This window comes from Harmonia axyridis, chromosome 2 (genome assembly GCF_914767665.1).
Source record: "Harmonia axyridis chromosome 2, icHarAxyr1.1, whole genome shotgun sequence".
NCBI lineage: Eukaryota > Metazoa > Arthropoda > Insecta > Coleoptera > Coccinellidae > Harmonia > Harmonia axyridis.
In genome coordinates, this window is record NC_059502.1 from 20,804,604 (window position 1) to 20,828,194 (window position 23,591).

General features: G+C 34.6%; 1 protein-coding gene and 1 long non-coding RNA gene across 10 annotated transcripts in view; one reads left to right on the forward strand and one right to left on the reverse strand.

Moving 5' to 3' along the window:
• Window positions 1-511: 511 nt before the first annotated feature.
• LOC123673676 (serine/threonine-protein kinase tricornered) overlaps window positions 512-23,591 on the reverse strand; it is a 185,229-nt gene continuing 162,149 nt past the window's right edge. For 6 of the 9 annotated variants that reach the window (XM_045608271.1, XM_045608270.1, XM_045608277.1 and 3 more), the window contains 6 exons: window positions 8,001-8,136; window positions 6,303-6,615; window positions 3,927-4,263; window positions 3,104-3,413; window positions 2,744-2,931; window positions 512-2,542 (listed from right to left, as the gene is read on the reverse strand). In XM_045608271.1, the coding sequence (XP_045464227.1) occupies window positions 2,433-2,542; window positions 2,744-2,931; window positions 3,104-3,413; window positions 3,927-4,263; window positions 6,303-6,615; window positions 8,001-8,136 (1,394 nt within the window). In that variant the 3' untranslated portion in view covers window positions 512-2,432. Of the gene's footprint in view, window positions 2,543-2,743; window positions 2,932-3,103; window positions 3,414-3,926; window positions 4,264-6,302; window positions 6,616-8,000; window positions 8,137-18,544; window positions 18,746-23,591 lie in introns of those variants that run through there. The other 3 variants (XM_045608275.1, XM_045608278.1, XM_045608272.1) reach the window with 3 other exon arrangements.
• Window positions 2,421-2,707, forward strand: LOC123673682. The gene is made up of 2 exons (XR_006746535.1): window positions 2,421-2,562; window positions 2,650-2,707. It is a non-coding gene; the product is annotated as an uncharacterized LOC123673682 (long non-coding RNA).

Here is a 23,591-nt window from a genome sequence, read left to right on the forward strand (position 1 = left end):
AGGTATAAGTAGACACACTAGTTTTTCTATTCAATTTGAATAAATGTAAGATAATTATTTGAATGTTCACGCAAAATTTCAGGAGGATCATATCAGCTAAACTCATAATCTAGATAAAAAAACCGATAACAATGACTCAAATCACATGTTAGCATAGTTCTGATGTCTCCAATAGGCTTATGCATAGGTAAGCGACAATAAGTCTATCTTGAAATTGATATCCGAAGTAACTACATATACTCCTTCATAAATTAATTTGTCTTCCAATCAATCTTCCAATTTGTATATTATGTAAATCGTAAACTGATTAATGATTACTAATCATTCATCTAAATTTGTTATATTCTTCACTTATGTTGATGTATGATTTTTAGAAATTACACTATTTTCCAAATATTTTTGTTGTTCGAAGATAGTATTCAAGACACAACTTGCCACTTATACAGTTTTAATATTGATCGAGCTAAATAATTTTCATATAATAAAAAGTGGGTTACAATGAAAAATCGAATTAAAGCACATGATTTTAATAAATTTTCTTTAATTATTCACATTTTTCAGAAGTAAATAATGTATTTACAATATACAAGTCCTGTTAGCGAGACCAACTACAGAAGGTACAGAATGACGTGATAAAAAGATTTCTAAATAGTTCCACTAAAACTAACCTGAAAATGTTTATAGAGAGCCAGAATTCGTTTGAAAAACAAGAAGAACAATATTTTAAAAATAATTCCCGAGTGTATTCAAGCAGCAGGTGATATAGCTGTAAGATATAATTAATTTTCGTGAGTGAACATTAATATTCATCCCTTTCAAAGATCGGTTAAATTTTAGAACTTCATAAAAACCAAATTATTCATGCTATGAATATTGTCCCTCGACTACAAAACAAAACTTAGAAAAAACTATAACGACAGTTCTACAAAGAAAATTTCTAAATTTACAGCTAATTGCATACCACAAAATCAAACCAACTCATTTTTAATTTCCAATGAGGATATTTCATTAAAATTTCCTTAATTAAAATTCATTTGATGAAAAATTTTTCATAAATATTACGTTGACTAAAGTTCAAGGTTTTCAAATACTTCTTAACTAGAGCATTCAACAAGTGAAGAGTCAACTCGTTCTACAAACTACAATATCATGACAATAATGTTTACTTTAAAATGAGGTATACAGACTGAACTAAATTTCTGTGGATAAACCAAGCATATAAGGATTGAAGGGTCATTGCATCTAATAATAAGTTGCAGCAAGACAAGAAATAAGGGTTGAAACACTTGTATTATAGGGAAAAAACTATTGAATGAAAAATATGGACAATACATAGTTCATTGTTAAAAAAAAAAAGAAACAAATATTAATTCTGAGAAAGTTAATTCAATTCGAATTCTAACCATAAGATAAAATAATAAGCAATTTGATAACTTTGAACTATAAAAAATTTGTTGACCCCTACAACATAAATGTATATTAATGTGTAATTTGAAATTTGGTCCAGTCTGAACAGGTAAAATTTCAATCAAGGAAAATATTTGTTCAGTCACGCCAACTGAATGAATGTCACGGTTTCAAATCATTTCCACCTGTTAATCTCACTGACAGAAAGAGGGCAGGAGACAGCAATCCACTTGTAACTATTACAAAAAATACTTCTCGATAAAAAATCAAGACACATCATCTTCATCATTTTACACAATTTATAAGTTAAAAACAATAGAAATATAGTATCACTTTGTAACAAAAACAAAAAAATTAACATATACACAAATTGTTGTGCTACGTTCGACATGATCCACAAGTCCATGCAAAAACATTTAATGATTTCTACAAATCTGATACCAAATAGATAAAAATTAGTAATATTCAATAGTTTATTCCGAAAAAGATGCTATACACCGCAACTAATGACGGGAGCAATATTATTCTATAGAACGAAGATAAAATATTCACTTTCACTTTTTTGATAAGCACATTATGACACTTATAAGCAAGAAAATTTAAATTTTATTGGTTTCTTCAATTTGATAGAAACTCAATATTGAAATATTTGTCTTTTTATACTCCCGAAGAGCAGTCAAAGACTTTATTTATGGAATTTGTAAAATAAAATATTTCTACAGAAAATCCATTCGAAATGAGGTCTTATCAAAAATATATATGAGAATAAAAATGAGTGAGCCTCTACTTCTTTCACAAAACTCAAATTCTCCATTACATTTTATGTCAAACGAAGCCCAACGCAGCGCTTCACAGCTCCTAAGCAAAAGGTGCAAAAATGTCTCGGACCTATTCACATAAATATAACTGATCCCACTTGTTTTCAGAGCACATGACTAATCTTTCTTTTTCTGAAGACAAGGGATTAATCAGAAGAGTCCAAGTGACTCTCAAGGAACAAACTGCATCCAACTGCACAAAGAAGTTTACTTCTTAGGTGTGCCTCGCTGCGTTAAACCCTCAAACCTTTTGAATGTGTAGTTGATGAAAACCCAGTCTTTATAGTTGTCATTTTCTGAAGGCATAGGTGCTGAAGCTAAAAATAAAAATCATTAGGTAAATAAGAAATGCGAAAAGAATCACATATTACTGTTTCAATGAATCTAATACTTTTCAAATAACGTTTATAGTACATTGTTTCAGAATAACATTGAAAACATCAATTAGGAATCAGGAGGGGAAATTATTTAACTATTCATTAAGAAAATCATGCAATTAATTCAGAAAAATCACTCACGAATTTCTAGTTTGACATCTGGAAAATCGTCGAAATTGCTAGTGTCATCTATGGATCGAACTTCGACAGGTATAGCAGCAGGTCTCTCCCTAATATGTTCCCAGTCTACACCACGGAAGAATGGAATTATCTTCAAATCATCCATTCCTTTTTGAGATCCTAATCTTCTGTCTGATTCACAACAGAATCTGCAAAGTTTCATACAAATTAACAGAGCAGGTATGCAAAGATTGATCGATTGTGGGACTGCAGTATATTGAGTACTACCATAGTGAATCATAAAAAAGTGATCTAATCCCATGATTATAACTTTACGACTTTTATTTTCACATATAGGAAATATTTTAAAATAAAACTTACTTGACAATAGTTTCTTTGGCCTCTTCAGAGATGGGCACTTCAGCAGGAAAAACTAGAGTGTCTCTCCAGTTCATCACCTTCCGATAAGTATCCTGTGGATTTTCCGAGCAGAAAGGTGGATACCCGATCAACATTTCGTACATTATGACACCCAACGACCACCAATCGCAGGCCGGACCGTAACCCGTCTGTAAGAACACTTCTGGTGCAATGTAATCGGGAGTTCCAACAGTACTATAAGCCAGTGCCCGACGGTTTTTCTTCCAACTTTCAGCTCGCCTCTTGCTATCCATTGGACTCGATGAGATAACTGTAAATTTATTTTGACTTGAACGACCTTATTTTGCTACTGTAGATAGTAACAAGAAGAGAATCACATTTGAGATTGTTTGATTCAAAAGTTTCTGATTGTTAGTCATACTGATCACAGGAGAGTAGCATTTGTTTTGATTTTAGACGTTCAACATAATTATAGGATACTGTATCTATGGTCAAGATGAAGATTGAACTTGTATTTAAACAGGTTTTTGTAGTTTATTCCAAGACCTTCACTTCACAATGGTTGTCCGACAAATAAGTTTGTATAGCTTTCTGGCTGAGATAGGCCATTAATTTTTCATTTCTCCACATAAACTAATTCGGAATTCAATGAAAACTTCAGATTCTCAACTATTGAAACTATCTAGCAAAAAAATAGATTAATAGAATTGTATTTGGCAGTTCAGTTGTATAATACATAAGGGATTGAAAAAATTGCAACAAATCAACTGAAATGCCAACAAGTTAGTTAGTAATAATAATAAAAAAATTGGGTCATACATACTGAACTTACTAAAATCCGATGGCTTGGCTTGGCTCAGGTCCCTATAGAAATCTGTTCGGTGGCTCTTCTTCAATCCAGTGCACAGACCGAAATCTGATAGCTTAAGATGGCCCTTAGCATCTAAGAGCAGATTATCTGGCTTTATATCTCTGTGGATAAAACCGAGCTTGTGTATAGAATCGATGGCCAAGGCGGTCTCTGTTATGTAGAACTGTGTACATTCCTCGCTGAGGGTATCCTTTTTCATCAAGAGGGTCATCATGTCTCCCCCAGGGAGAAATTCCATGATCAGGTATAGATTGATAGGATCTTGAAAACTATAATACATTTTTACCACCTGGAACAAGAAAATCCAATTTATAGATAAAATATTGAATTCAATTATTTTCTATAAAAAATGTCTATTTGTTGAGGGTGAAGGAAATCAATTACATTGACTTATCAGACTTTATAAAACGTACCCATATTGAGTTTTAATCTAAATTCTCTTATTTGAATTTAATTTAATAATATGACCTTCACAGGGTTCTTTATGTTTATGCATTCATTGTTATAATCAGTAAAATGCAATAAAATGATCAAAATTATATTGGATATGTACAAGCAAATTGGTCGCTTTCACATATATGGTCTTTATAGGCAAATTATAACATTTTCAGCACTTCGACAAATAAAATACCATATTCAATGCAAGATTGAAGGCAGATCTTATGTTGTTTTTATTCATTGTAAATTTCGCAAAACATAAATGTGATTTTAGACTTCATCTCAAGAGAGATGAACTGACAAGGAGCATTTTGAACAAATTAAATTAAGTTTCAACTCCGCATATTGATGCGGAGTTGAAACTATATGATATGATATTGATATGGGATAGTTGAAACTTGACAAAAAGAATTTAGACAATCCCTTTTCAAATGATCAAATTTCAAGATTATTTTGTCAGAGGTCAAAAACAATATCCACTAAATGTCTGTCATTTTCGAATTTTTAATCAAAAGTGTTCTCAAAGAATAAGGTTAAACGCAATGATGAAAAATTTGTAGTCACACTGGATTTGTTGGTTGGTAACACAAATCAAAATTGAAACCTAGCAGTTAGTTGTAAAATGGCCATATAAGGTTTGTGTTGAATTTCACAATGAAGAACTCATACAATTATTTTAGGTACTACAGCAGAGATAAAAAAAAGAATCAGGCTAACTTGGATGGCTTTTGGAAGGATGAAACATATATTCAGGAATAACGACATTCCAATAAACCTTAAAAGGAAAGTTTTCGATGCCTGCATATTACCGGCAGCGACATGTGGCCTGGAAACTATGGCAAAAACTAAGAAGACCGCAAACCAGCTGAGGGTGATGCAGAGAGCGATAGAACGAACTATGCTCAATGTCAGTCTTAGAGACAGAAAAGGGAATGAAGAAATCCGAAAAAGAACCAAAGTCGTAGATATTATAGCGCGTGTTGCAGAATTCAAGTGGAAGTGGGCAGGACACGTGGCTCGACAGGACAAATCGAGATAGACATATGAAGTAACACACTGGCGACCAATAACGACGAAACGCAGTGTAGGTAGACCACAGAGAAGATGGCTTGATGATATAAAACAATATGCGGGAAATAGATGGTTTTAGATATTTCAGGACAGGACAGCATGGAGGAACATGAAAGGGGCATACTTCCAGGAGTGGATAAGGGAAGGCTGACGAAGAAGAAGAAGACAAAGGGCATTGTCACCTTAGGAAACACCTCATGAGAATGGGTTTCACAGAAAATGACGAGTGCATATTCTGTGGCGAGGAGGAAGAAACTCCTGTTCACCTAGTGATGGAATGCCTCGCCATTACTAGCCAATGCAAAATCTGCTTTGGACAAGAAACTTGTAATAGTGAGGAATTAGCCTCCTTGAAGCCATCCCAGATACTGGAGTTCATTAGAACTCTCAAACTGGAAGACGAGCTGTAGATCACGTTAAGGAGAGAATAGCTCTGAAGGGGGCACAATAGACCATTAGGTCGCAGTGAAACAAAACCTCCTTAATTAAATCTAATCTAAATCTAATTATTTTGGGTACCTATACCAATATGGAAGTTCAGCTATGAAGGATTCCTATTGCTTTGCACAATTTGTACTCTACTGGAGTAGTTAGAGTAGGAAAAATTGGTAGAATGGATTTCTGAAAAAAATGCATGGTAGTACTGGTAATAGTGAAGCAGGAATTACGCCTTGCGCACTACGGTGTGCAAAGACAATATAACCACTACTTATTATAGAAGCCATATTTCTAGTTGAGGCTCGAAAAGAAAGAAAGACTTTCAATTCATGTAAAGCCTCCGTTAAAATTCACTGAAACATCAAAGGAATAGGTACTGACCCATTGGTGATCAGCCTCGACTAGAACATCTCTTTCGGCTCTGACATGCGCCACCTGCTCCTTTTCCAACATATCGGCCTTACGCAGGATCTTCATAGCGTATACGTGTCCCGTATCCTTCTTCTGGACCAGGCGCACTTCTCCGAAGGCGCCTCTGCCGATGACCTTGAGGGGCTCGAAGTCCTCCACGCCCAGCCTACTCCTCTTCAGCCTCAAGAATTCGGTTTCTTTTATGGCGTGGGCAGTGCGCTTCTCCCGCCTCTGATCCTCGGATAGGTTCTCATCTTTGAGGGTTTCTTCTAGCTTCGCCAATCTGCAACAATTGGAACGTTATTGTCATAAGGTAATTGAATATTCGAATATCGAAAGAACTTGTTGGATATAGGAACCTCAACAGTCAACGCGTTGTCCTAAATTTCTAATTACATATACAAACTTCGAAATTACATGAGAATAAAACTTCGTGAAATTTTCTATTTGGTATCGTTTTTCCATTGTTCGTTTAATGTTTCAATTTCGACTTTCCTAGGTTTGTATGAGACTTCTCAGAGATTTAGATCTTGTGCAAGTAAGGAAAACATTCCCTGTTTTATTTTTGCACTAATTTGATTCTGTGTTGCACATTTTTACGTCCATTATAACTTTAGTCATTGAGTTTTTCTTTCAAAATTGATGGATCGCTATCTTTAGTGAAGAAAATTAATGCAAAAACTGTTTCATTATTATTTGATAGATTTTTTATTCGGATTATCCCAAAATTCAAAACCATAACAGCATTGTGAAATTATCAATATTAACCAAAAATATCTTTAAAGTCTAATTGGTGCAGGTTATAGTACATAATATTATTTGAAATATTTGTGTTTTTCAAATGAGAACATTCTGTTCTACTATGATGCTTAATTCATCTTAGATTTATTTTGTTCTTATTTCATATTATTTTTACAACTTATGTTTGATTTCGGAAATTAAAAAAATCTTCCAGTGTCGATAAGAAAGACTTGTCAACATCAAATTTTTGACTGCTCAGTTTAAAACGAAATTAGAGATATTTCTTCTTACAAATCACCGACAATATTTTCAATTTGCGAATGACAAAAATAATGATAGTTTTGGCCAATTTTGTTTTTCGCAAAAGAAATGATGATATGGTATCCCTTCAAAGCACTGATGTAATAAAAATATGTGTAAAAAATCCCACAAAAATCTATAACATTAAAAGAAAATTTTTTAAAAAGATTCGTACTTCTTCTCGGCGAAAGTTGTAATTATTGTAAAATTCCTAATTTCTACTGATCATTCTATCTTTCTCACAACACCATAAGTTATTCTTGTCTCTCCTCCTCTAGGAAATATTGATAGATCACGGGAATGTCAGGTAGTTGTATTTCCTTTTAACACAAATTGAGCAACACAACATTTAATCAGAATTTTTTATTGAGATAGGAAACTTGAAAACGAAGCAAGTAAAAATTACTGACCATTATTGAATTTCATTGAAATTTTTTTTCTATTATTGAATTTCGATGAAATTATTTTCTTCCATTATTGAATTTCATTGAAATTCTTTCTTCTATTATTGAATTTCATTGAAATTTTTTCTCTTCTAACAACTCAAATAATATAACCAACCTTCATTCAAATTGCGATATCGGATTTTTTTTTTCAACCCTAAAACAATTTTTTTGTATCACTCACCTCTGTTTTCGCTCCAAATGCTGGGCAATAAGATTAGTGTAATAATTCTCCAAGGTCACCTTTGCTTTGGTGGCCTTGTCCAGTGTATGGACACTGAATCGGATGGTGTTCTCCGTTGCGGTCATATCCAAGACCCCTGAAAAAAAAAAATAGATGTCTTTAATTGAAACTGAATGCTGCAATCAACAACAAATTCATTAAACGATAAATTGGCACGAATATACAATCTGTTCACTTTAATAAAAATAATGTTCTTGCAGCGGGCTACTATGGTTCTGATTGAGCGATGAACATCAAATTCCGCTCGAGGCTTCAAAAATTGTCATCCTACATCCAAATGCAAATTTTAATCTCAATCAAACTTGCAGTTTAGCATTTACATATTTGGAAAACAAAATTTTGAACGACCATATTTACGGAACACCTAGTCCTGAAACCTGAAAATTTCAATTCAATTCGTCATCAATGAGTCTAACCTTATCGTTTGATACCATTCCCCGCCCAAAATTTCGAAAATACATCAGACATTGTGACGAAATGATAAGTTCGGTGTTCGGTGAACAAACGTTAAAAAAAAATTATATGACGTTCTGTTCAGACTGTTTCCACCTGAATTCGGAGAGATGCAATTGTAACTTGTTGAGAAAATCAAGTAGGCTGCTACCAAATGAAGTCATTTTGACTTGAACAGGTTGGTGTCGAAAATCATAAAGGCAAACATAACATTCTCATATTTCAATTTTTTTTATTTCTAACGTTTTCAATAACAGGTAGTATCTTCTGCATCAATTGACAAACACCCTGTAAATATATTGAATTTGTTCCAATGATTGAAAATATTATGTAAGATAGAAGGAAATAATAAACTATTGTGTAAATTTCGCAGTGTTTTCATTTAAATCACGTACGTATAACGAAAAATCAACCGTAGGTTGACACGCAATTATATAAAACGAAGTCGACCGTTTGTGAAACAATCACGATCGATTTGGGTCAGATGACAGCATCTGATGACAATGGAATACGCAAAAGATCTAACGGTTGGCCGATACACCGGGTGACTCAAAAACAAACAAAAAAAAAAAACGTTTCGTCGAAGAGAAAGCAAAACAGACGAAACGAAACCGCAAAGTCACGGTTGGATATCAATTGCATCGATCGGATATAAAGCTAATTTATAGGACACGGAAAAACAATATACGACGATAGCGAAAGTGCAGGCGATAAGAGTTTAAGAACCGCATAAATTCGAGGTATTTCTTTTCGAATTCTGAATATATTGGCATATCTCGTTTTATTCGATTCTCTCGGTCTTTCAATTTTGGAATTATTGACAAAAATATATTCATTTACCCAGAATCTACTTTCATCTTATTCTATGTAGAGAGCTGATTTCTGAGTATCTACGAAGATAAAATACTTCCTCGAATTATTAAAACAATTATGCAAAAAAGCTATATTCATTAAGATGTTTCTCAGAATCAGTCACGATAAAAACTTTTTCCAATTCAAGGTTCTATCCATTTATCATTTTGACGAAGGCCCACTCAACTTGGGAAATCCCCTTAGTCAGATTTCAACTGAAGTCTCTGTCGAAAACTTGGAATTTAAAAGAATCATTTGGATCCGATAACAAAATATTTTCTTCATTGGCACAGTATAGGGTTCAAATGTACTGCTACCCAATTATGCATATTTACAGAATCTATCAGCCAAATCCATTTCGCAATAAAAAATACACTCTAAGAAAATATAACTATGGTATATCGTGTATCATATTTCGAGATCTCAGTAGGTATTTGATCTCTGAAGTAACCAAACTGTTACCGTCGTTTGAGGACGTTTCAATCTTGATGCTTACTAGGGAAATTAGTGCCATATACTGACAACATCGGCGTCAAAACATACTCTTGTCTAGTAGCAAAGAAATGTGCAGTTTATTGAGTATTGTTTTGTTAGATTTAAGTTCTTAGTGTTAAGTTTCTAGTTACAATTAAAAGATAGGAGACTCCAGAAAAACACATCAAAAAAATATAACTGTAAATATTTGAATTGAATATTTTATTAAATATGTAATCAGACCTTAAGATCGTTCATAAAGAGAACAAAAAAAATCAATAACAGATACTCCCCATTCAACAGTACGTAAAGAATTTAACATAACTTGGTGAAAATTTTTATCACAAATAAAAAAACCCTTACTTAATATAATTTTTCCAAAAAACGTTTGAAATGGTAAAATAGCTACAGAGTTAGAAAAAATTTTTCTTCTAGCCTTCAAAAACTTTAGCGCTCCAGCTAACGTCGTCACTATTATTTTACTGTTCATGTATATTTTATTATTATGTAATTAGAACTATTCCATCCAGTTATCAATGAACCTAATGAAACTGCAGTGTGACGAACAAAAGTTAAAAAAAAAATGGATTTAGAAATGGATTTTATTATTATTTCATATTTTGCAATGTATAGTACCTAATGAGCCCAGTACTTTCTAGTAATGAAACAATGAGGTTGACCATCACTAATCACCATATTTTCATTTTTCGCACGGTTGATAATGCATAAGAAAAACGGCGATTTAACCAATAAATCATTATTGAAATCGTTCGGTCACTTACATAACAGTGATACAGGTTGGTACATTCATGAAGAGAATAATACATACTATTTCACCAGTTTGGAATGAACAATTTATGAATCGATCATTTGAAAAGTTTGCATTCGCAATAAGATAATTTGAAATTATAGGCATTGATTCCTCCGACTGAAATATCAGCTCTCCAAGCGTTAAACGACGATTAGTAGTTAGTAGTTGGTCAGCTAGAGCAAGACATGTCATGACTTTTCAATAAATTGCAGGTATTTATAAGTCGATCCATAGTACCTACGCCTTATGTACTTTGTAACAGAAAATTCTCAACTCTACATGAATTAATTACGAACTGAATGTTTTGTAATGATTTTTGATTTCGTCCTCCACATCTGAGATATATGACACTTTAGAAGCTGTCATCTTTTGTCATTTGAAAAGTAAAAACTACGCTATTACTAAAAATTGAACGATACACCTTTCAACAACGCATTGAAATTGTTAAAATTTACAACGAAATAGTGAAAATTTTACAGTCACTGTGAAGCACTTTTGGGTCGTCAGGATACACTTTCTCGGCCGGCAATAGTGAAACTGGAAAAATGGAAAAATTTGACCTGTTGGGACAAAGTTAGTGATGTGAAGAATCGAAACTGTGTGCGTCGCTCGAGGACAATATCGAGATATTGAAGTGGAAGGCTTTCATTTTCAAGAAGAGGATGCTACGTGCCACACAAACAACGAAACAATTGCAGTTTTTCGAGAAAAGTTTCCTGGCTGTGTAATTTCATTGAAATCTGACAAGAAGGATGAGAAGTTGTTATTTTCGAACACAAAATTTGAACATTCAGGGCGAGATGATATTTTGACAACCAATTGTTGCTTAGTAATTTTAACTAAATAAAAAATATTACTATTATTGAAACTTGGAAAAAATTCCAGTCTGGCCACGATACTGGAAAACTTTTTATGGTATCATTTTCCTGCTTAGATGAATATACTATAAATAATGGAGCATCCTCTACCTTGGGTAGACTAGGTGAAATCGAAACGCAATAGTGTGGTATGTGGTAAGGTAATAAAAGCCAATGGCCAAAGGGATTGCATCAGAGCCCATAGCATACTCATTTAAAGCCAAATGAACCAATTAAATTAATTTAAATAGTTAAATTCTATACCATATATAAATACAAAAAAAATACAAATAATTACATAGCAATCCCCATTGTTATTTTGTTATACCAAGCATTTTGATCTACTTCACTTTGAGAAAAATGTAATACATGGTGTTAGTGAATAAGTGCGACAAACTTCAGGAGGTGATTCTGCATTTAAAAAAAATTGACAGTTTTCTATATATAACTTTTGTTCGCAAATGGTCTGTACTCTGAGATGCAGAGTGTTAAAGTTTTTGTAGCAATAATACAATCACAAATATGTAATTACATTGTATTAGGAATGGTTATACCAAGGATTTTGACCTATGTACTACAAATTTGATGTAATGCATATAACAGTACAGTGTTAATATATAATTATCAATATTCAATTTGAATTTTGTCTAACAGAACATTCACTGGTGGACTATAGGGCTAAAAAAACAACATACAAGCTTCTAATTTCTTATGTTCGAAAGATTTCCTAGACTTTCAGTGGTGTCCACAACCAGCCTCCTGAATCCCGATAAACTTCTCGGGGCGCCAATGACTAACTCAAATCGTAATAGAAACTTAAATCAACTACACCGTTCTTATACGGTTTCACTCGGATTCCCCAACGCAAATAATTTCTATTTCTCGGGACCACCGCGCAGTCATCCCTGGACCATTCCCAGAAGAGCGCCGACCGCGGCAATATACCCCGACGTCGGAAACGATAAGAAAAACACATGTACCTAAGTTGGGGGTGTAACGAAGGCGCCGGGAGCAACGTACGTAAGGTTTCGCCACGGGGGCTCGTAAATTTTCGGCACTAATGAAACAGAGCGGAGTGCACCAGACGCGACTCAGACACAAAAAGAAGGATCGCCGGGAACGGAAACAACACGGGAAGAACGGGATGAAATAACTTGACGTTATAGCTATCGCAACAACGTACGTACGTGGAACCGGCCATGAAGGGAACCGCGACGAACTGACAAAAACCGAAAACGGACGCGCGACCTCTGGCCGTACGTCCTATCCGGCATGATGGACCAGGAGGTAAAAACCCACTATCTACCACGTTTATGAACACTGTTGTGAAACAACAGTTGGCCCGGCCGAATTCATCCTATTGACTTTAATAATAATAATAATAATAATATTTATTGCCATCAAAAAAATTGTAATTACATGGCTCGTCAAAAAGAACGTAAATACAAGTATATAACAAACAAATCTAAAATCTATACAAGATAACTAACACTTTAAAATTCAAAAGGATTTTACAATTATATTATATTACCCAGTCAAAAAATTCATTAACATAATAGATCGTTCTCTCCAACAAGAGGTTCCTAATTTTTCGAGTGAAACTTCCATGAGGTAAGTTCTTCAGATTGTGCGGAATGTTATTGTAAAATCTTAAACACCAGAAATTAACTGCGACTTGCGTTGTTTTCAGTCGATGATATTCTACCACCGAATCATTCCTCTTTCGTGTGTTGTATGGGTGACAATCGCCATTTCTCAAGAATTTTTCCCTATTGCCATGGACGTATTTCAGACACTCCGATATATATACAGACGTTACGGTAAGTATTCTTTCTCTCTTAAAATATTCTCGACAACTGGTTATCTTAGATATGCCACATAAAATTCTAAGAGCTTCCTTCTGTTTCAGAAGAATTCTACTCAGTCTAGGACTATGTGAGGCACGATCTCACTAAAGTGACTTAGCAAACCAGAGTGGCGACAAGCGCGGTCCCGTTTTTGATTGGCTGAGCCTAAATATGGCGGCTTCTTCATTACATTCTCCGTTAACCTGATTTTTGGAATTTATTTGAACTGTAAGGCCCATTTTATTGGGTCATTGTAGTATTGTTCCGTTGAATAAATGTGTTCTAGATACAATCTAATACTATTCAGTCAATTGTATTCTTGAGTTCTAATGTCCCCATTGGCTTTTTTTAGGCTCAATTTGAACTGTCGCCACTGTGTGTTACTCGATGTGTTATAATATATATATAATAATACATGTGTATTCATTTTTGATACTGTTTTCTATTTCAAATGTTTTGGTATATATATATATTTTTTTTGACTATTAATTGTTACCTTTGGCTTTGTAACTATTTGTGAAATAAATTTGATTTGATTTGATTATTAAGTAACTGTAGATCTCACTATCTGGGGTTGTACCATATTTTATGAAGATTTACTCTCAAAATCGCATCTCAAATTGTAGCTCCAGGCAGGTATGTAGATTACGAATTGTGTCGAACGCAGCCGTAATGCCTGGAATCGTACAGTTGTTGTGATCTTCTGAGAGTGGTTTCAACGCTTCAAGAACGTCGAAGGCCAGCATGACATGGCGGTGGAAGAGAGAAGGTTTTCGAAGATGCAGAATTGGAGTCATTACTCGATCAAGACTCGTGTCAAACGCAACAAGAATTGGCAGGATCATCAGGAGTGACGCAACAAGCCATTTCAAAACGAAAATGGGTGCAGTACTAGTTGAAGCCGAGATATGTTGAACGGCGTTTGTTTACTTGGAAGCAGCTGCTTGCAAGGCAAAGACGGAAGGGATTTCTGCATAGCATTGTGACTGGAGGCGAAAAATGGATTCATTACGATCATCTCAAGCGCAGAAAATCATGGGAATATCTCGGTCATGCTTCCACGTCAACGGCCAAACCGACTATTCACGGTTCCAAGGTCATGCTCCGTATTAGGTGGGACCAGCTCGACGTAGTGTATTATGAGTTGTTAAAACCGACTGAAACAATCAATTAATGTGTTTGAGCCGATCACTGAAAGACAAACGGTCGCCATACAACGAGAGATATGATAAAGTGATTTTACAGCATGACAATGCTCGATCCCATGTTGCGAAAGTAGTCAAGACATACTGAAAACGTTGAAATGAGAATTCCTACCCCACCCGCCGTATTCTCCAGACGTTGCTCTCTCGGACTATCACTTGTTAAATGGCACACGTCCTGACTGAACAGCACTTCCGGTCTTATGAAGAAGTAAAAAATTGCATCGATTCATGGATCGCTTCAAAAGATGACCATTTTTTTCAATGCTGGATTCGTACGCTGCAGGAAAAATGGAAGGAAGTAGTGGCAAGCGATGGACAACACTTTGAATCATAAATGTATAACCTGTTTTTTACAATAAAGCATTGAGTTTCGGAAAAAAACCGCGATAGCAAAGTTGTACCCCTATGTGTAATTTTTGATGAATAAAGATGCTGAGACTCACAAACGATAATCCGAAGAGATTCCGTTGACACTCCAATCTCTGATTAAAGTTAACCTCATATCTAGAGATTATTTGAGCAGGTTTGTTTTGGAGATAAAGCTCTTGTATACAAACGTGGGGACTCGCATATAAATAGCGGATATATGAATATTCCCTTCATTTTATCGAGAAATCTGGATCTTATCAACCGTAATATTTTGTAACTAATTCTCAGAGTGTTGATAATGATATCCTGTTGATAACAATTACAGAGAAAATTGATAAGAAGGATCTCCTGCTGTTCACACTGATTATATGTAAACCAACAGGATTAGAGGGAATATTTGAGCTTTAATTCACGAAGCAGACAAAAATTCAGCTCTAGGATTGCTACCATTTAAAGTTAAAGGAAATATCATCTTTCTTTTGAATATCCCTTGAAATAAAATTGTACACAACGACTCATTTCAAGATGTTATAATTATACCGAAATTGGCATGTCAGAACGATTCGCCGAAATTTCCGAATTTTCGATTGTAGTTGGCCACCCTGTATATCACAAATTAGATAGCGGAAAATTACACGTTGTAATTCCGTAATTGAATTCCTACGCCTATCCTTACGACAGGAGTAAACGTTGACCAACAATCGTTATAAATAATAATGATCTGGCTCAAATGGCGGGTTCCAAGAACTGGTCAACGCACTTGAATGACAATACGGAACAACCTTGTCCAGTTGTTTGACGATGATTCACGCACTCTTGGATGTTTGAAGCGAGGTGCGTATGTTAGTATGTAGGTGTTTGGGGACCGCTGAGCTATTTGATCAAAACAACCAATGGATTTGTCTTGACAGATTTGGCACAATATTGCACAATTCGTGAATTTATTGCTGTATGGTTATTCGTAATTTAAGCAGAGAATATTACATTGAAAAAAGTACAATAGTTGAGCTCAAATGATGAAAAAACTTTTCTATGATTTAAAATGGTAAAATTTTTGGACAAAAATTTTTAAAACAATCATCAAGAAAAAAAAATTCATTTACATTTTGATTTTGGGATATAATTTTATGAATTCATTACTAGAAAGAAAATTGAAATCGTTTGAAAAATTCAGTTTCGTATTAAATAAACGGTAAATTCTCAACAGTCAGAAATCTATAAATTGACTACTTTTTAGCAGGATGATAAAAAATATACATTATTTAGATAAAAATAGAGTACCTCTATCAAACACCTTACTGAAAAATGCATAATCCAAAATAATTCTTTAAATATTTTTTCATTGTTTGGATGATAAAGAGGTTATAGCACTTGATATGATATATTTAGGTTCAATTCACACAGAGATTCACACGCGCTTAGAGATGCTGATCAGATTTGGATATATCAGATACTTCAAATAGAAGATTGCGAAAAAAAACATTGGAGTATCGAGTTGAAATTGTGTGGTATCATCATTAGGTTGCGTATTTGTATACAATAATTTTCATAGATAATCTACCTGACCGAATTGATAATTTTCCGCCTAGGATTAGTTAACTTTTCTATAATGAATAGATTTGAAGGATTAATAGGAAAAAAATCTGTAAGGAACATTGGGTGTTTTTTTACGAATTTACATTGAGAAACAGGTTCTTTGTTGGGAGGTATTTAATGAGCAACAAAAGCTTTAGAAACTTGAACAACAGACGAAAATATAAGAATGAGAAATTTTAAGAATGACGATGACGTCAATTTGAACATGAACTTAAATCTAATGAAAACAGTTTCATATAGGGGACTTGATTGTTTATACTTTCAAGTGACGTCATTGTCACTATAAATCATAAAATTGCAAATTGCATAAAATATTCTCTTATTATGTACTTAATAAACATCTCTGAGATTTGAAAAATCAGTCAAAAAGCCTATTAACAATGGTTCATGAAATAGCGTAGTGACTAAGCTAGAGCAAAGAGTAAATTGAAAAATGCGGCTTTTTTTTAATGAACGCGTGATTATTATTAGTTGTTCAATGCAACATGGGAGACATGAGAAAACACTTATCTGTTAGATGGAAAAACCATATAACAGGAAGGATTTTCTCCAGAAGATTCATGCAGCGTTTAACCAACTAAAGGAATATATCAAAAACTAAGTACAACAGTGAACTAAAGTTTAAATAAGAAAGTGTTTTAAATTGAAAAAGTTGAAGGCCAAATCTGAAATAAAAGTTTTGATGAAATGAACTTTGGCTTGAAATGATAATATGATATAAGTTTTTCCGAAGAATATGTTCTACATTTTTATAAAACTTTTTCTGGAACACTTATACACAAAGAAATAACTCTATATTACTATTGAGGAAATGAAATATATTGAAAGAATATTATAACCAAATATAATATTCATAATATTAACAAAGAAATTTGAGTTCAAATTGAAAGTTTGGGATATTAGATAATTCAAAATACCAAACATCTATTACAAAAAGATTAATATAATTCAGATTTGAATTGTGGAGTCCATTGTTATAAGCGAAAGTAAGAAGTTAACCAATTTTAATTCTTGCATTACTGAAGCAATGAGTCATGTAAGTGTGCATCATTTAACCGCATAGTGGCACTTACCGCACTGACATTATGTAGAGGAAAATGAAGAAATCATTGAATTGAGTAAGAAAATCACTTAATATCTGCCTAGCCCTAGAGGGTGTTATTGAAGCCAGTACACTAACTATAAGGGATGATTTTGCATATGAATCTGAAGCGAAAAGTGGGTATATAAATGTATAGTTTTCATGATATATTCTGTTTTAGACTTTTTTAAAGGAAGTGAAACATTTATATATATTTAAATATTCAGAGCTAATGAAATTTGAATAATTTAACTGTGCGATAAATTGTACACTATTTAATATTCCCAGACTGTCAGCAGAAAATCACTCTTCCACAATAATGGAATAATACATTTTTTAGCAATAGTTTTTCTCGAGTTTTCTGCACTAGGGATGTTAAATTTCCTTATTCGGAATTTAACAAAAACAAAAGATTCATCAGAATTCATATATATATATATCAAATAAATCACAGAATAAAATGATTATCATGCATGAAAATCAAGTTATAGACGTCAAAACATATTTCAAGGAACGTTCCTAACCTCAAGTTTCTGGATATGATTACCTATTTGTAGAAACGTAATTTGTACGTATTTGTAGAAACCTAACCTAACCTAACCTAACCTAACCTAACCTAACCTCAAGTTTCTGGATATGATTACCTATTTGTAGAAACGCTGTTGAACATAAGGAAAGATTTCTTGGACAAGAGTGTGGTTAGAATCTGAACTCGATTACACATCGTGTGGGAAAATTGAACTTTCCACCCTAGTTCGAAATATATCAATTTGGCAGTTGCTGACATACTATGCAGTTAATTACTTTTTAAGCGACTTCTAGTACACAATTTCCTTGTTATTCTAAAGTAAACTTGTAAACTATGCATTTACGGACCTTGGTTCAAACGATCGCCTAGGCATCACCCAAACAATCACCCTTAAAAGTTTGTGTACTTACTCAATAAACATGTATATTCCGAGAATACCTATCCGTGGATTGTCTCAAAAGAATGAAGCGGCGTATACTGAAGAGAATGAGTTTTACCATTCAGGGATTTCCTGGGGAAGAACCCCCTGAAGCACAGCATGATCATCATCGGTCACACCGCCGGTGTTTCACATAACCTCGACTGACGACTGGGTGTATCGGTAATCCGTGAACACAAACCGAAACCAGATAAGATATGCATAGGTGATATCGAAAATATCAGGTGAGTGAATCCCGCAGTATCCATCTATTACAGAATATTGTGATTTATTACGTTACTGCAGTAGAGATTGGAGGAAGTGATGATAGAGATATTAAATGCATCTGAATAAGCAAATGCATATAACATTCAGCCAATTCTGACCAGTTATTCCAACTTTTATCAAAAATCCATAGATGCTGCTAATTTTTTTGTACTCGTTCGATGCAGTGGTACTTTTCCCTTTATTTGAGCTCAAATTCTCATTTCGAGGAAATCGAAAATGTGGTCAATAGTTCAGAGGGTAGGTCAGTTTGCCAATTCAAAGTAGTTTTCAAATAGGTCGATCTTATCAACACTGATTTCTCCCACATATAAAACTGTATGCGTAGAAGGAATACTGCCAGCTTCCGTACAAAACATGAAATGAGAAGTATTTAGAAAACAATTCTTTCTAGGCACAATATGTCTCAAAAAATGAAGACTACCCACTAGGATATCCGAAAGACAAAAAAAATTCATGACATGAATAAATCGACTTATTGACATTTTTTAAATTGCAGTTCTTTTCGGACCACCTGTAGAGTGATCCGCACATTCGCAGAGATATTGGAACTTTTCGGGAATTCAATAAAAAAATATCAAACAATGATCTCGAACGGTTTTCAAGATATGATCTCCAGTTTAAACCAATATATCCAAGAAATTTGTCGGAAAAAGTGGCCTACGTCAAAAAGTACCACAGATAAATGATGACAAGTGGGGTATTTCGAAATTAGAATTTCATGGAGATTGTGCGCATGATATAAAAATTGGTCATTCTTATTGAAAAAAAAACATCGGTATCGTGCTTCACTACTTTAGGACCAGCCTGTAGAGCTCAAAATAATTTGAGCTTATGCGCTTACGTCAAAATTGGAATCATTCTCCTAGCCCAAAATTTCTGAGAGTTATCGACCGATCGAGATTATTGATTCACCCTGTATATTTATAATTATTTTTACTTCTGTACAGATTTGTAAAATATTTTTTACTATTTCTCAAATTGTTTACTTTTCTTTTTTATTTCAGTTTTTTGTGCTGCATATTATTCAGTGATGACTAAGATGAAGGAGACCAAAGAACAGCCAGTAATAAAGGATGATACAATTCGAGCTTTGGGTTTTCGAAGTAGAATACAGGCAACACTGTTTTATGTGATAGATGAATTATGTGACAGTGTTGCGAGTAAGGTTATCATAAAATAACATGAGAGTATTCAATAGCACAACAAAGTTGCGAAATTATTCAGATTTACGATCAAAACCTAAGCTTATAAAGGCTTCTTTGCGCTGATTACCTACAGGTTATATTCCTTATGATTGGTCATAAATTAAACTATTATTGTAAAATTAAGGTGAATAAATTTGAAAATGAGTTAATGTTATTCAAAGTAATGTAATGTAATTCAAGAAAGAACGAATTCTGACAAGAAGCTGTTCAAGAAAATCTCAATTTGTCTGTTGGAACGTTGATTTCTGCAATTGATTATAATAAACGACGTACAGACTCAAATTTTTAATAGATTTAACATCGCTAGATTTTTTCCTTTGGTAACATTTAAAGAACAACATTTATCAATTTGAAAATGTTGAAAACATGTAACGGTGTTGAATCCGGAAACCTTGATGGCCAACAAATATATTAAATATCTGAAGTTCATAGATTATTACATATTGATAGGCACTTGCTTGATTTGCCGTGTGAAACTGAAACTTTTGATGATTTTTATAGTTTTCATTTTTGAAAAGGGAAAAATTAAGCGATTTTATTTGTTATAGAAATTGTTATGGTTTACATTTGAAAAACAGAATGTATCATAACCTCAAAACTAATGGTAATAAAAAATAAATTATTACACCAGTGTTCATTCATTCGTCCGTTCACTCGTGAATCACCCTGTATGAAACATCGACCAAGTTCATCGTATCTTGCGCTATCTTCCCATCAAGATCGAAACGACATTACTCCTGTTGTAGAGAAATCTATTTCCGAAAGATAGCAGTGCCAAGTGAGTAAAAAGACGAAGATTTCCACGCGAGCGACACCGGGGGTATAAAAACTAGTCCTGGCAGCGTAACTGGACGGAAATTCAAACGTTTCGTACGAGAGACCATCTCATCCTGCGACAGAGGCGGATCCATGGTAAGGGTAATTTGAAAAACTTGAGTTTTGACGAATTTGAGTTGTCCAAGTTCATGATCTTCTTATGAACACCCTGTACATTTTTAGTCCGAAACGCAAACAGTGTTATAATACTGCGTAATGGCAGAATAGAATATAACAAAGGTTTTTTCGAAAAAAACTTGTTCTGCAGAAATATTTGAAATCAACCACATTTTTTCATAAGAATCTCATTAACTCATGAACCGTTGATTTTATACCCAAGCAAGTCATCAAATAAGCAATAGGCAAGAATATACTGGGTCTGCCATTTGAAATAAGAAAGTAGGAGTCTGTTTTCGGTATAACCGGAAGTTGTAGAAATTTGAAAATATTTTAGAGAGAAACATCATTGTGTCAAATCCCAACATGCCAATTTTCAGTACAAAATTATGATTAGTTCTCCATAAACTTCTAATAGACCATCGCGGTGTATCACCCTGTATAATATTAGGTGTACAACTTTGCTTCCCCCGTTTTGCAATAAATGGTTATTTTATAGTTATTCTCGATTAAACATGTCAACTTACGAGCCAAATTTTCGTCATTTGCGGGAGGTTTTAATTTTCTGCTTTAATATGAAGAAATCAGCGGCTGAGGCTCATCAAATGCTCTCAAATACTTATGGTGAGGACGTTATTAGTGAAAGAACGTGCATGGAGTGGTTTCAACGCTTCAAGAACGGTGATTTTGACGTCGAAGACCACCAAGACGTGGAAGAGAGGTTTTCGAAGATGCAGATGGTTTTCGAATTGGAGGCATTACTTGATCAAGACCCGTATCGAACGCAACAAGAATTGGCAGGATCATTGGGAGAGACGCAACAAGCCATTTCGAAACGCCTGAAAGTCATGAGAATGATTCAGAAACAAGGAAATTGGGTGTCGAACGAATTGAAGCCAAGACATGTTGAACGGTGTTCGTTTGCTTGTGAGCAGATGCTTGCAAGACAAAGACGGAAGGGATTTCTGCATCGCATTGTGACTGGAAACGAAAAATGAGTTCATTACTATAATCTCAAGCTCAGAAAATCATGGGGATATACTGGCCATGCTTCCACGCTCGGCGTAGTATATCATGAGTTGTTGAAACCGACTGAAACAATCACAGGTTATCGTTATCGAACGCAATTAACGCGTTTGAGCCGAGCATTGAAAAAAAAAACTGCCGCAATACAACCGGAGACATGATAACGTGATTTTACAGCATGACAATGCTTGAACTCATGTTACGAAAGTGGTCAAGACATACTTGGAAACGTTGAAATAGGAAGTTTTATCCCACCAAACGTTGCTCCCTCGGACTATCACTTGTTTCAATCACGGACCACGGCCTGGCCGACCAGCATGGAGTCGTGGATCGCTTCAGAAGTTTTTTCAACGCGGAATTCGTACGCTGCCCGAAAGATGGGAGAAAGTAGTGGCCAGCGATGGACAATACTTTGAAACATAAATGTATAACCAGTTTTTTACAATAAAGCCTCGAATTTCAGAAAAAAAACGGCAGAAGCAAAGTTGTACGCCCATGTGGATTATCAGCACCTTTTTATTTATCAAAATAATTTGATGTTTTTCTACTATACGCTCTATTAGTGATGACGTCACACACCGCCATTTTAGTTCTCCTGTGAGTGTTCGGAATCCAAACAAACAAATTGTCATTCAAATTAGTACGTTGTCGTTGAAGAAATTGGCTTATTTTGATAAATAAGATTATTTAAGGAACGATTTTACTATTAATTGATAGACAGAAGCCACGAGATTAATGCCAGTAAGTTCGAACTAATAAACACGGCTTCATAAAAAATCTGGGGAATGACACAGGATTCAAACTTACTGGTATAAACCTCGTTCCTTCAATTAATACTGAAATTGTTCCTCAAATACTCTTATTCATGAAAATAAGCCAATTCCTTCAACGACACTGTACTAATTTGAATGACAATTGATTTGTTTGGATTCCGAACACTGACAGGAGAACCAAAAATAGCGGTGTGTGACGTTACACTAATAGAGGGAATCCCCCCCGAAATTTTCTTGTGGCTACGGTCTTGGTTTTGGGGGTTATTACCCCCTTTATCCTTCCCCCTGGATCCGCCACTGTCCAGCGATAGTAATCTTCGCGGAGCAAACCAGTCCGGGGTGGAGTTGGAGGAAGTAGACGTTGCGGAATGCGATAATGAACGCGAAAAAAAAGGGGCATTAAGCGTTATGGCCGTCCGTCGTGTACCTCTATGACGCCAATTGCGAGCCAGATCTGGCCGGAGGGGACAAGTTCAAAGTGCCAAGGCCGGATCTTTCAGCCAAATGAAAATGGTAATTGGAGCGCATCGGAGAGAGGGAGCTTTATGACCGTTTTCATATTTCAGAGATGTTGCGTGAAAGAAAGGCGCTTTGCCGACACGAAAGTGTTGCGAGAAAATCGGACCCAGGTTATATTTCGCTATGACGTAAAGTTTTCGGATGACACGGAGGGGCCAAGGTTGGATTTTCGTTTTTTTTCGTCAGGATTGTTATAGCTCCGAACTTATGGAATGTCTCATAGGGGCGAATAGTATAGTGTTATACATATTAGGGCCAGTTTCATAAACGAAAGTAAAGTCTCGCTTTCCGTGAG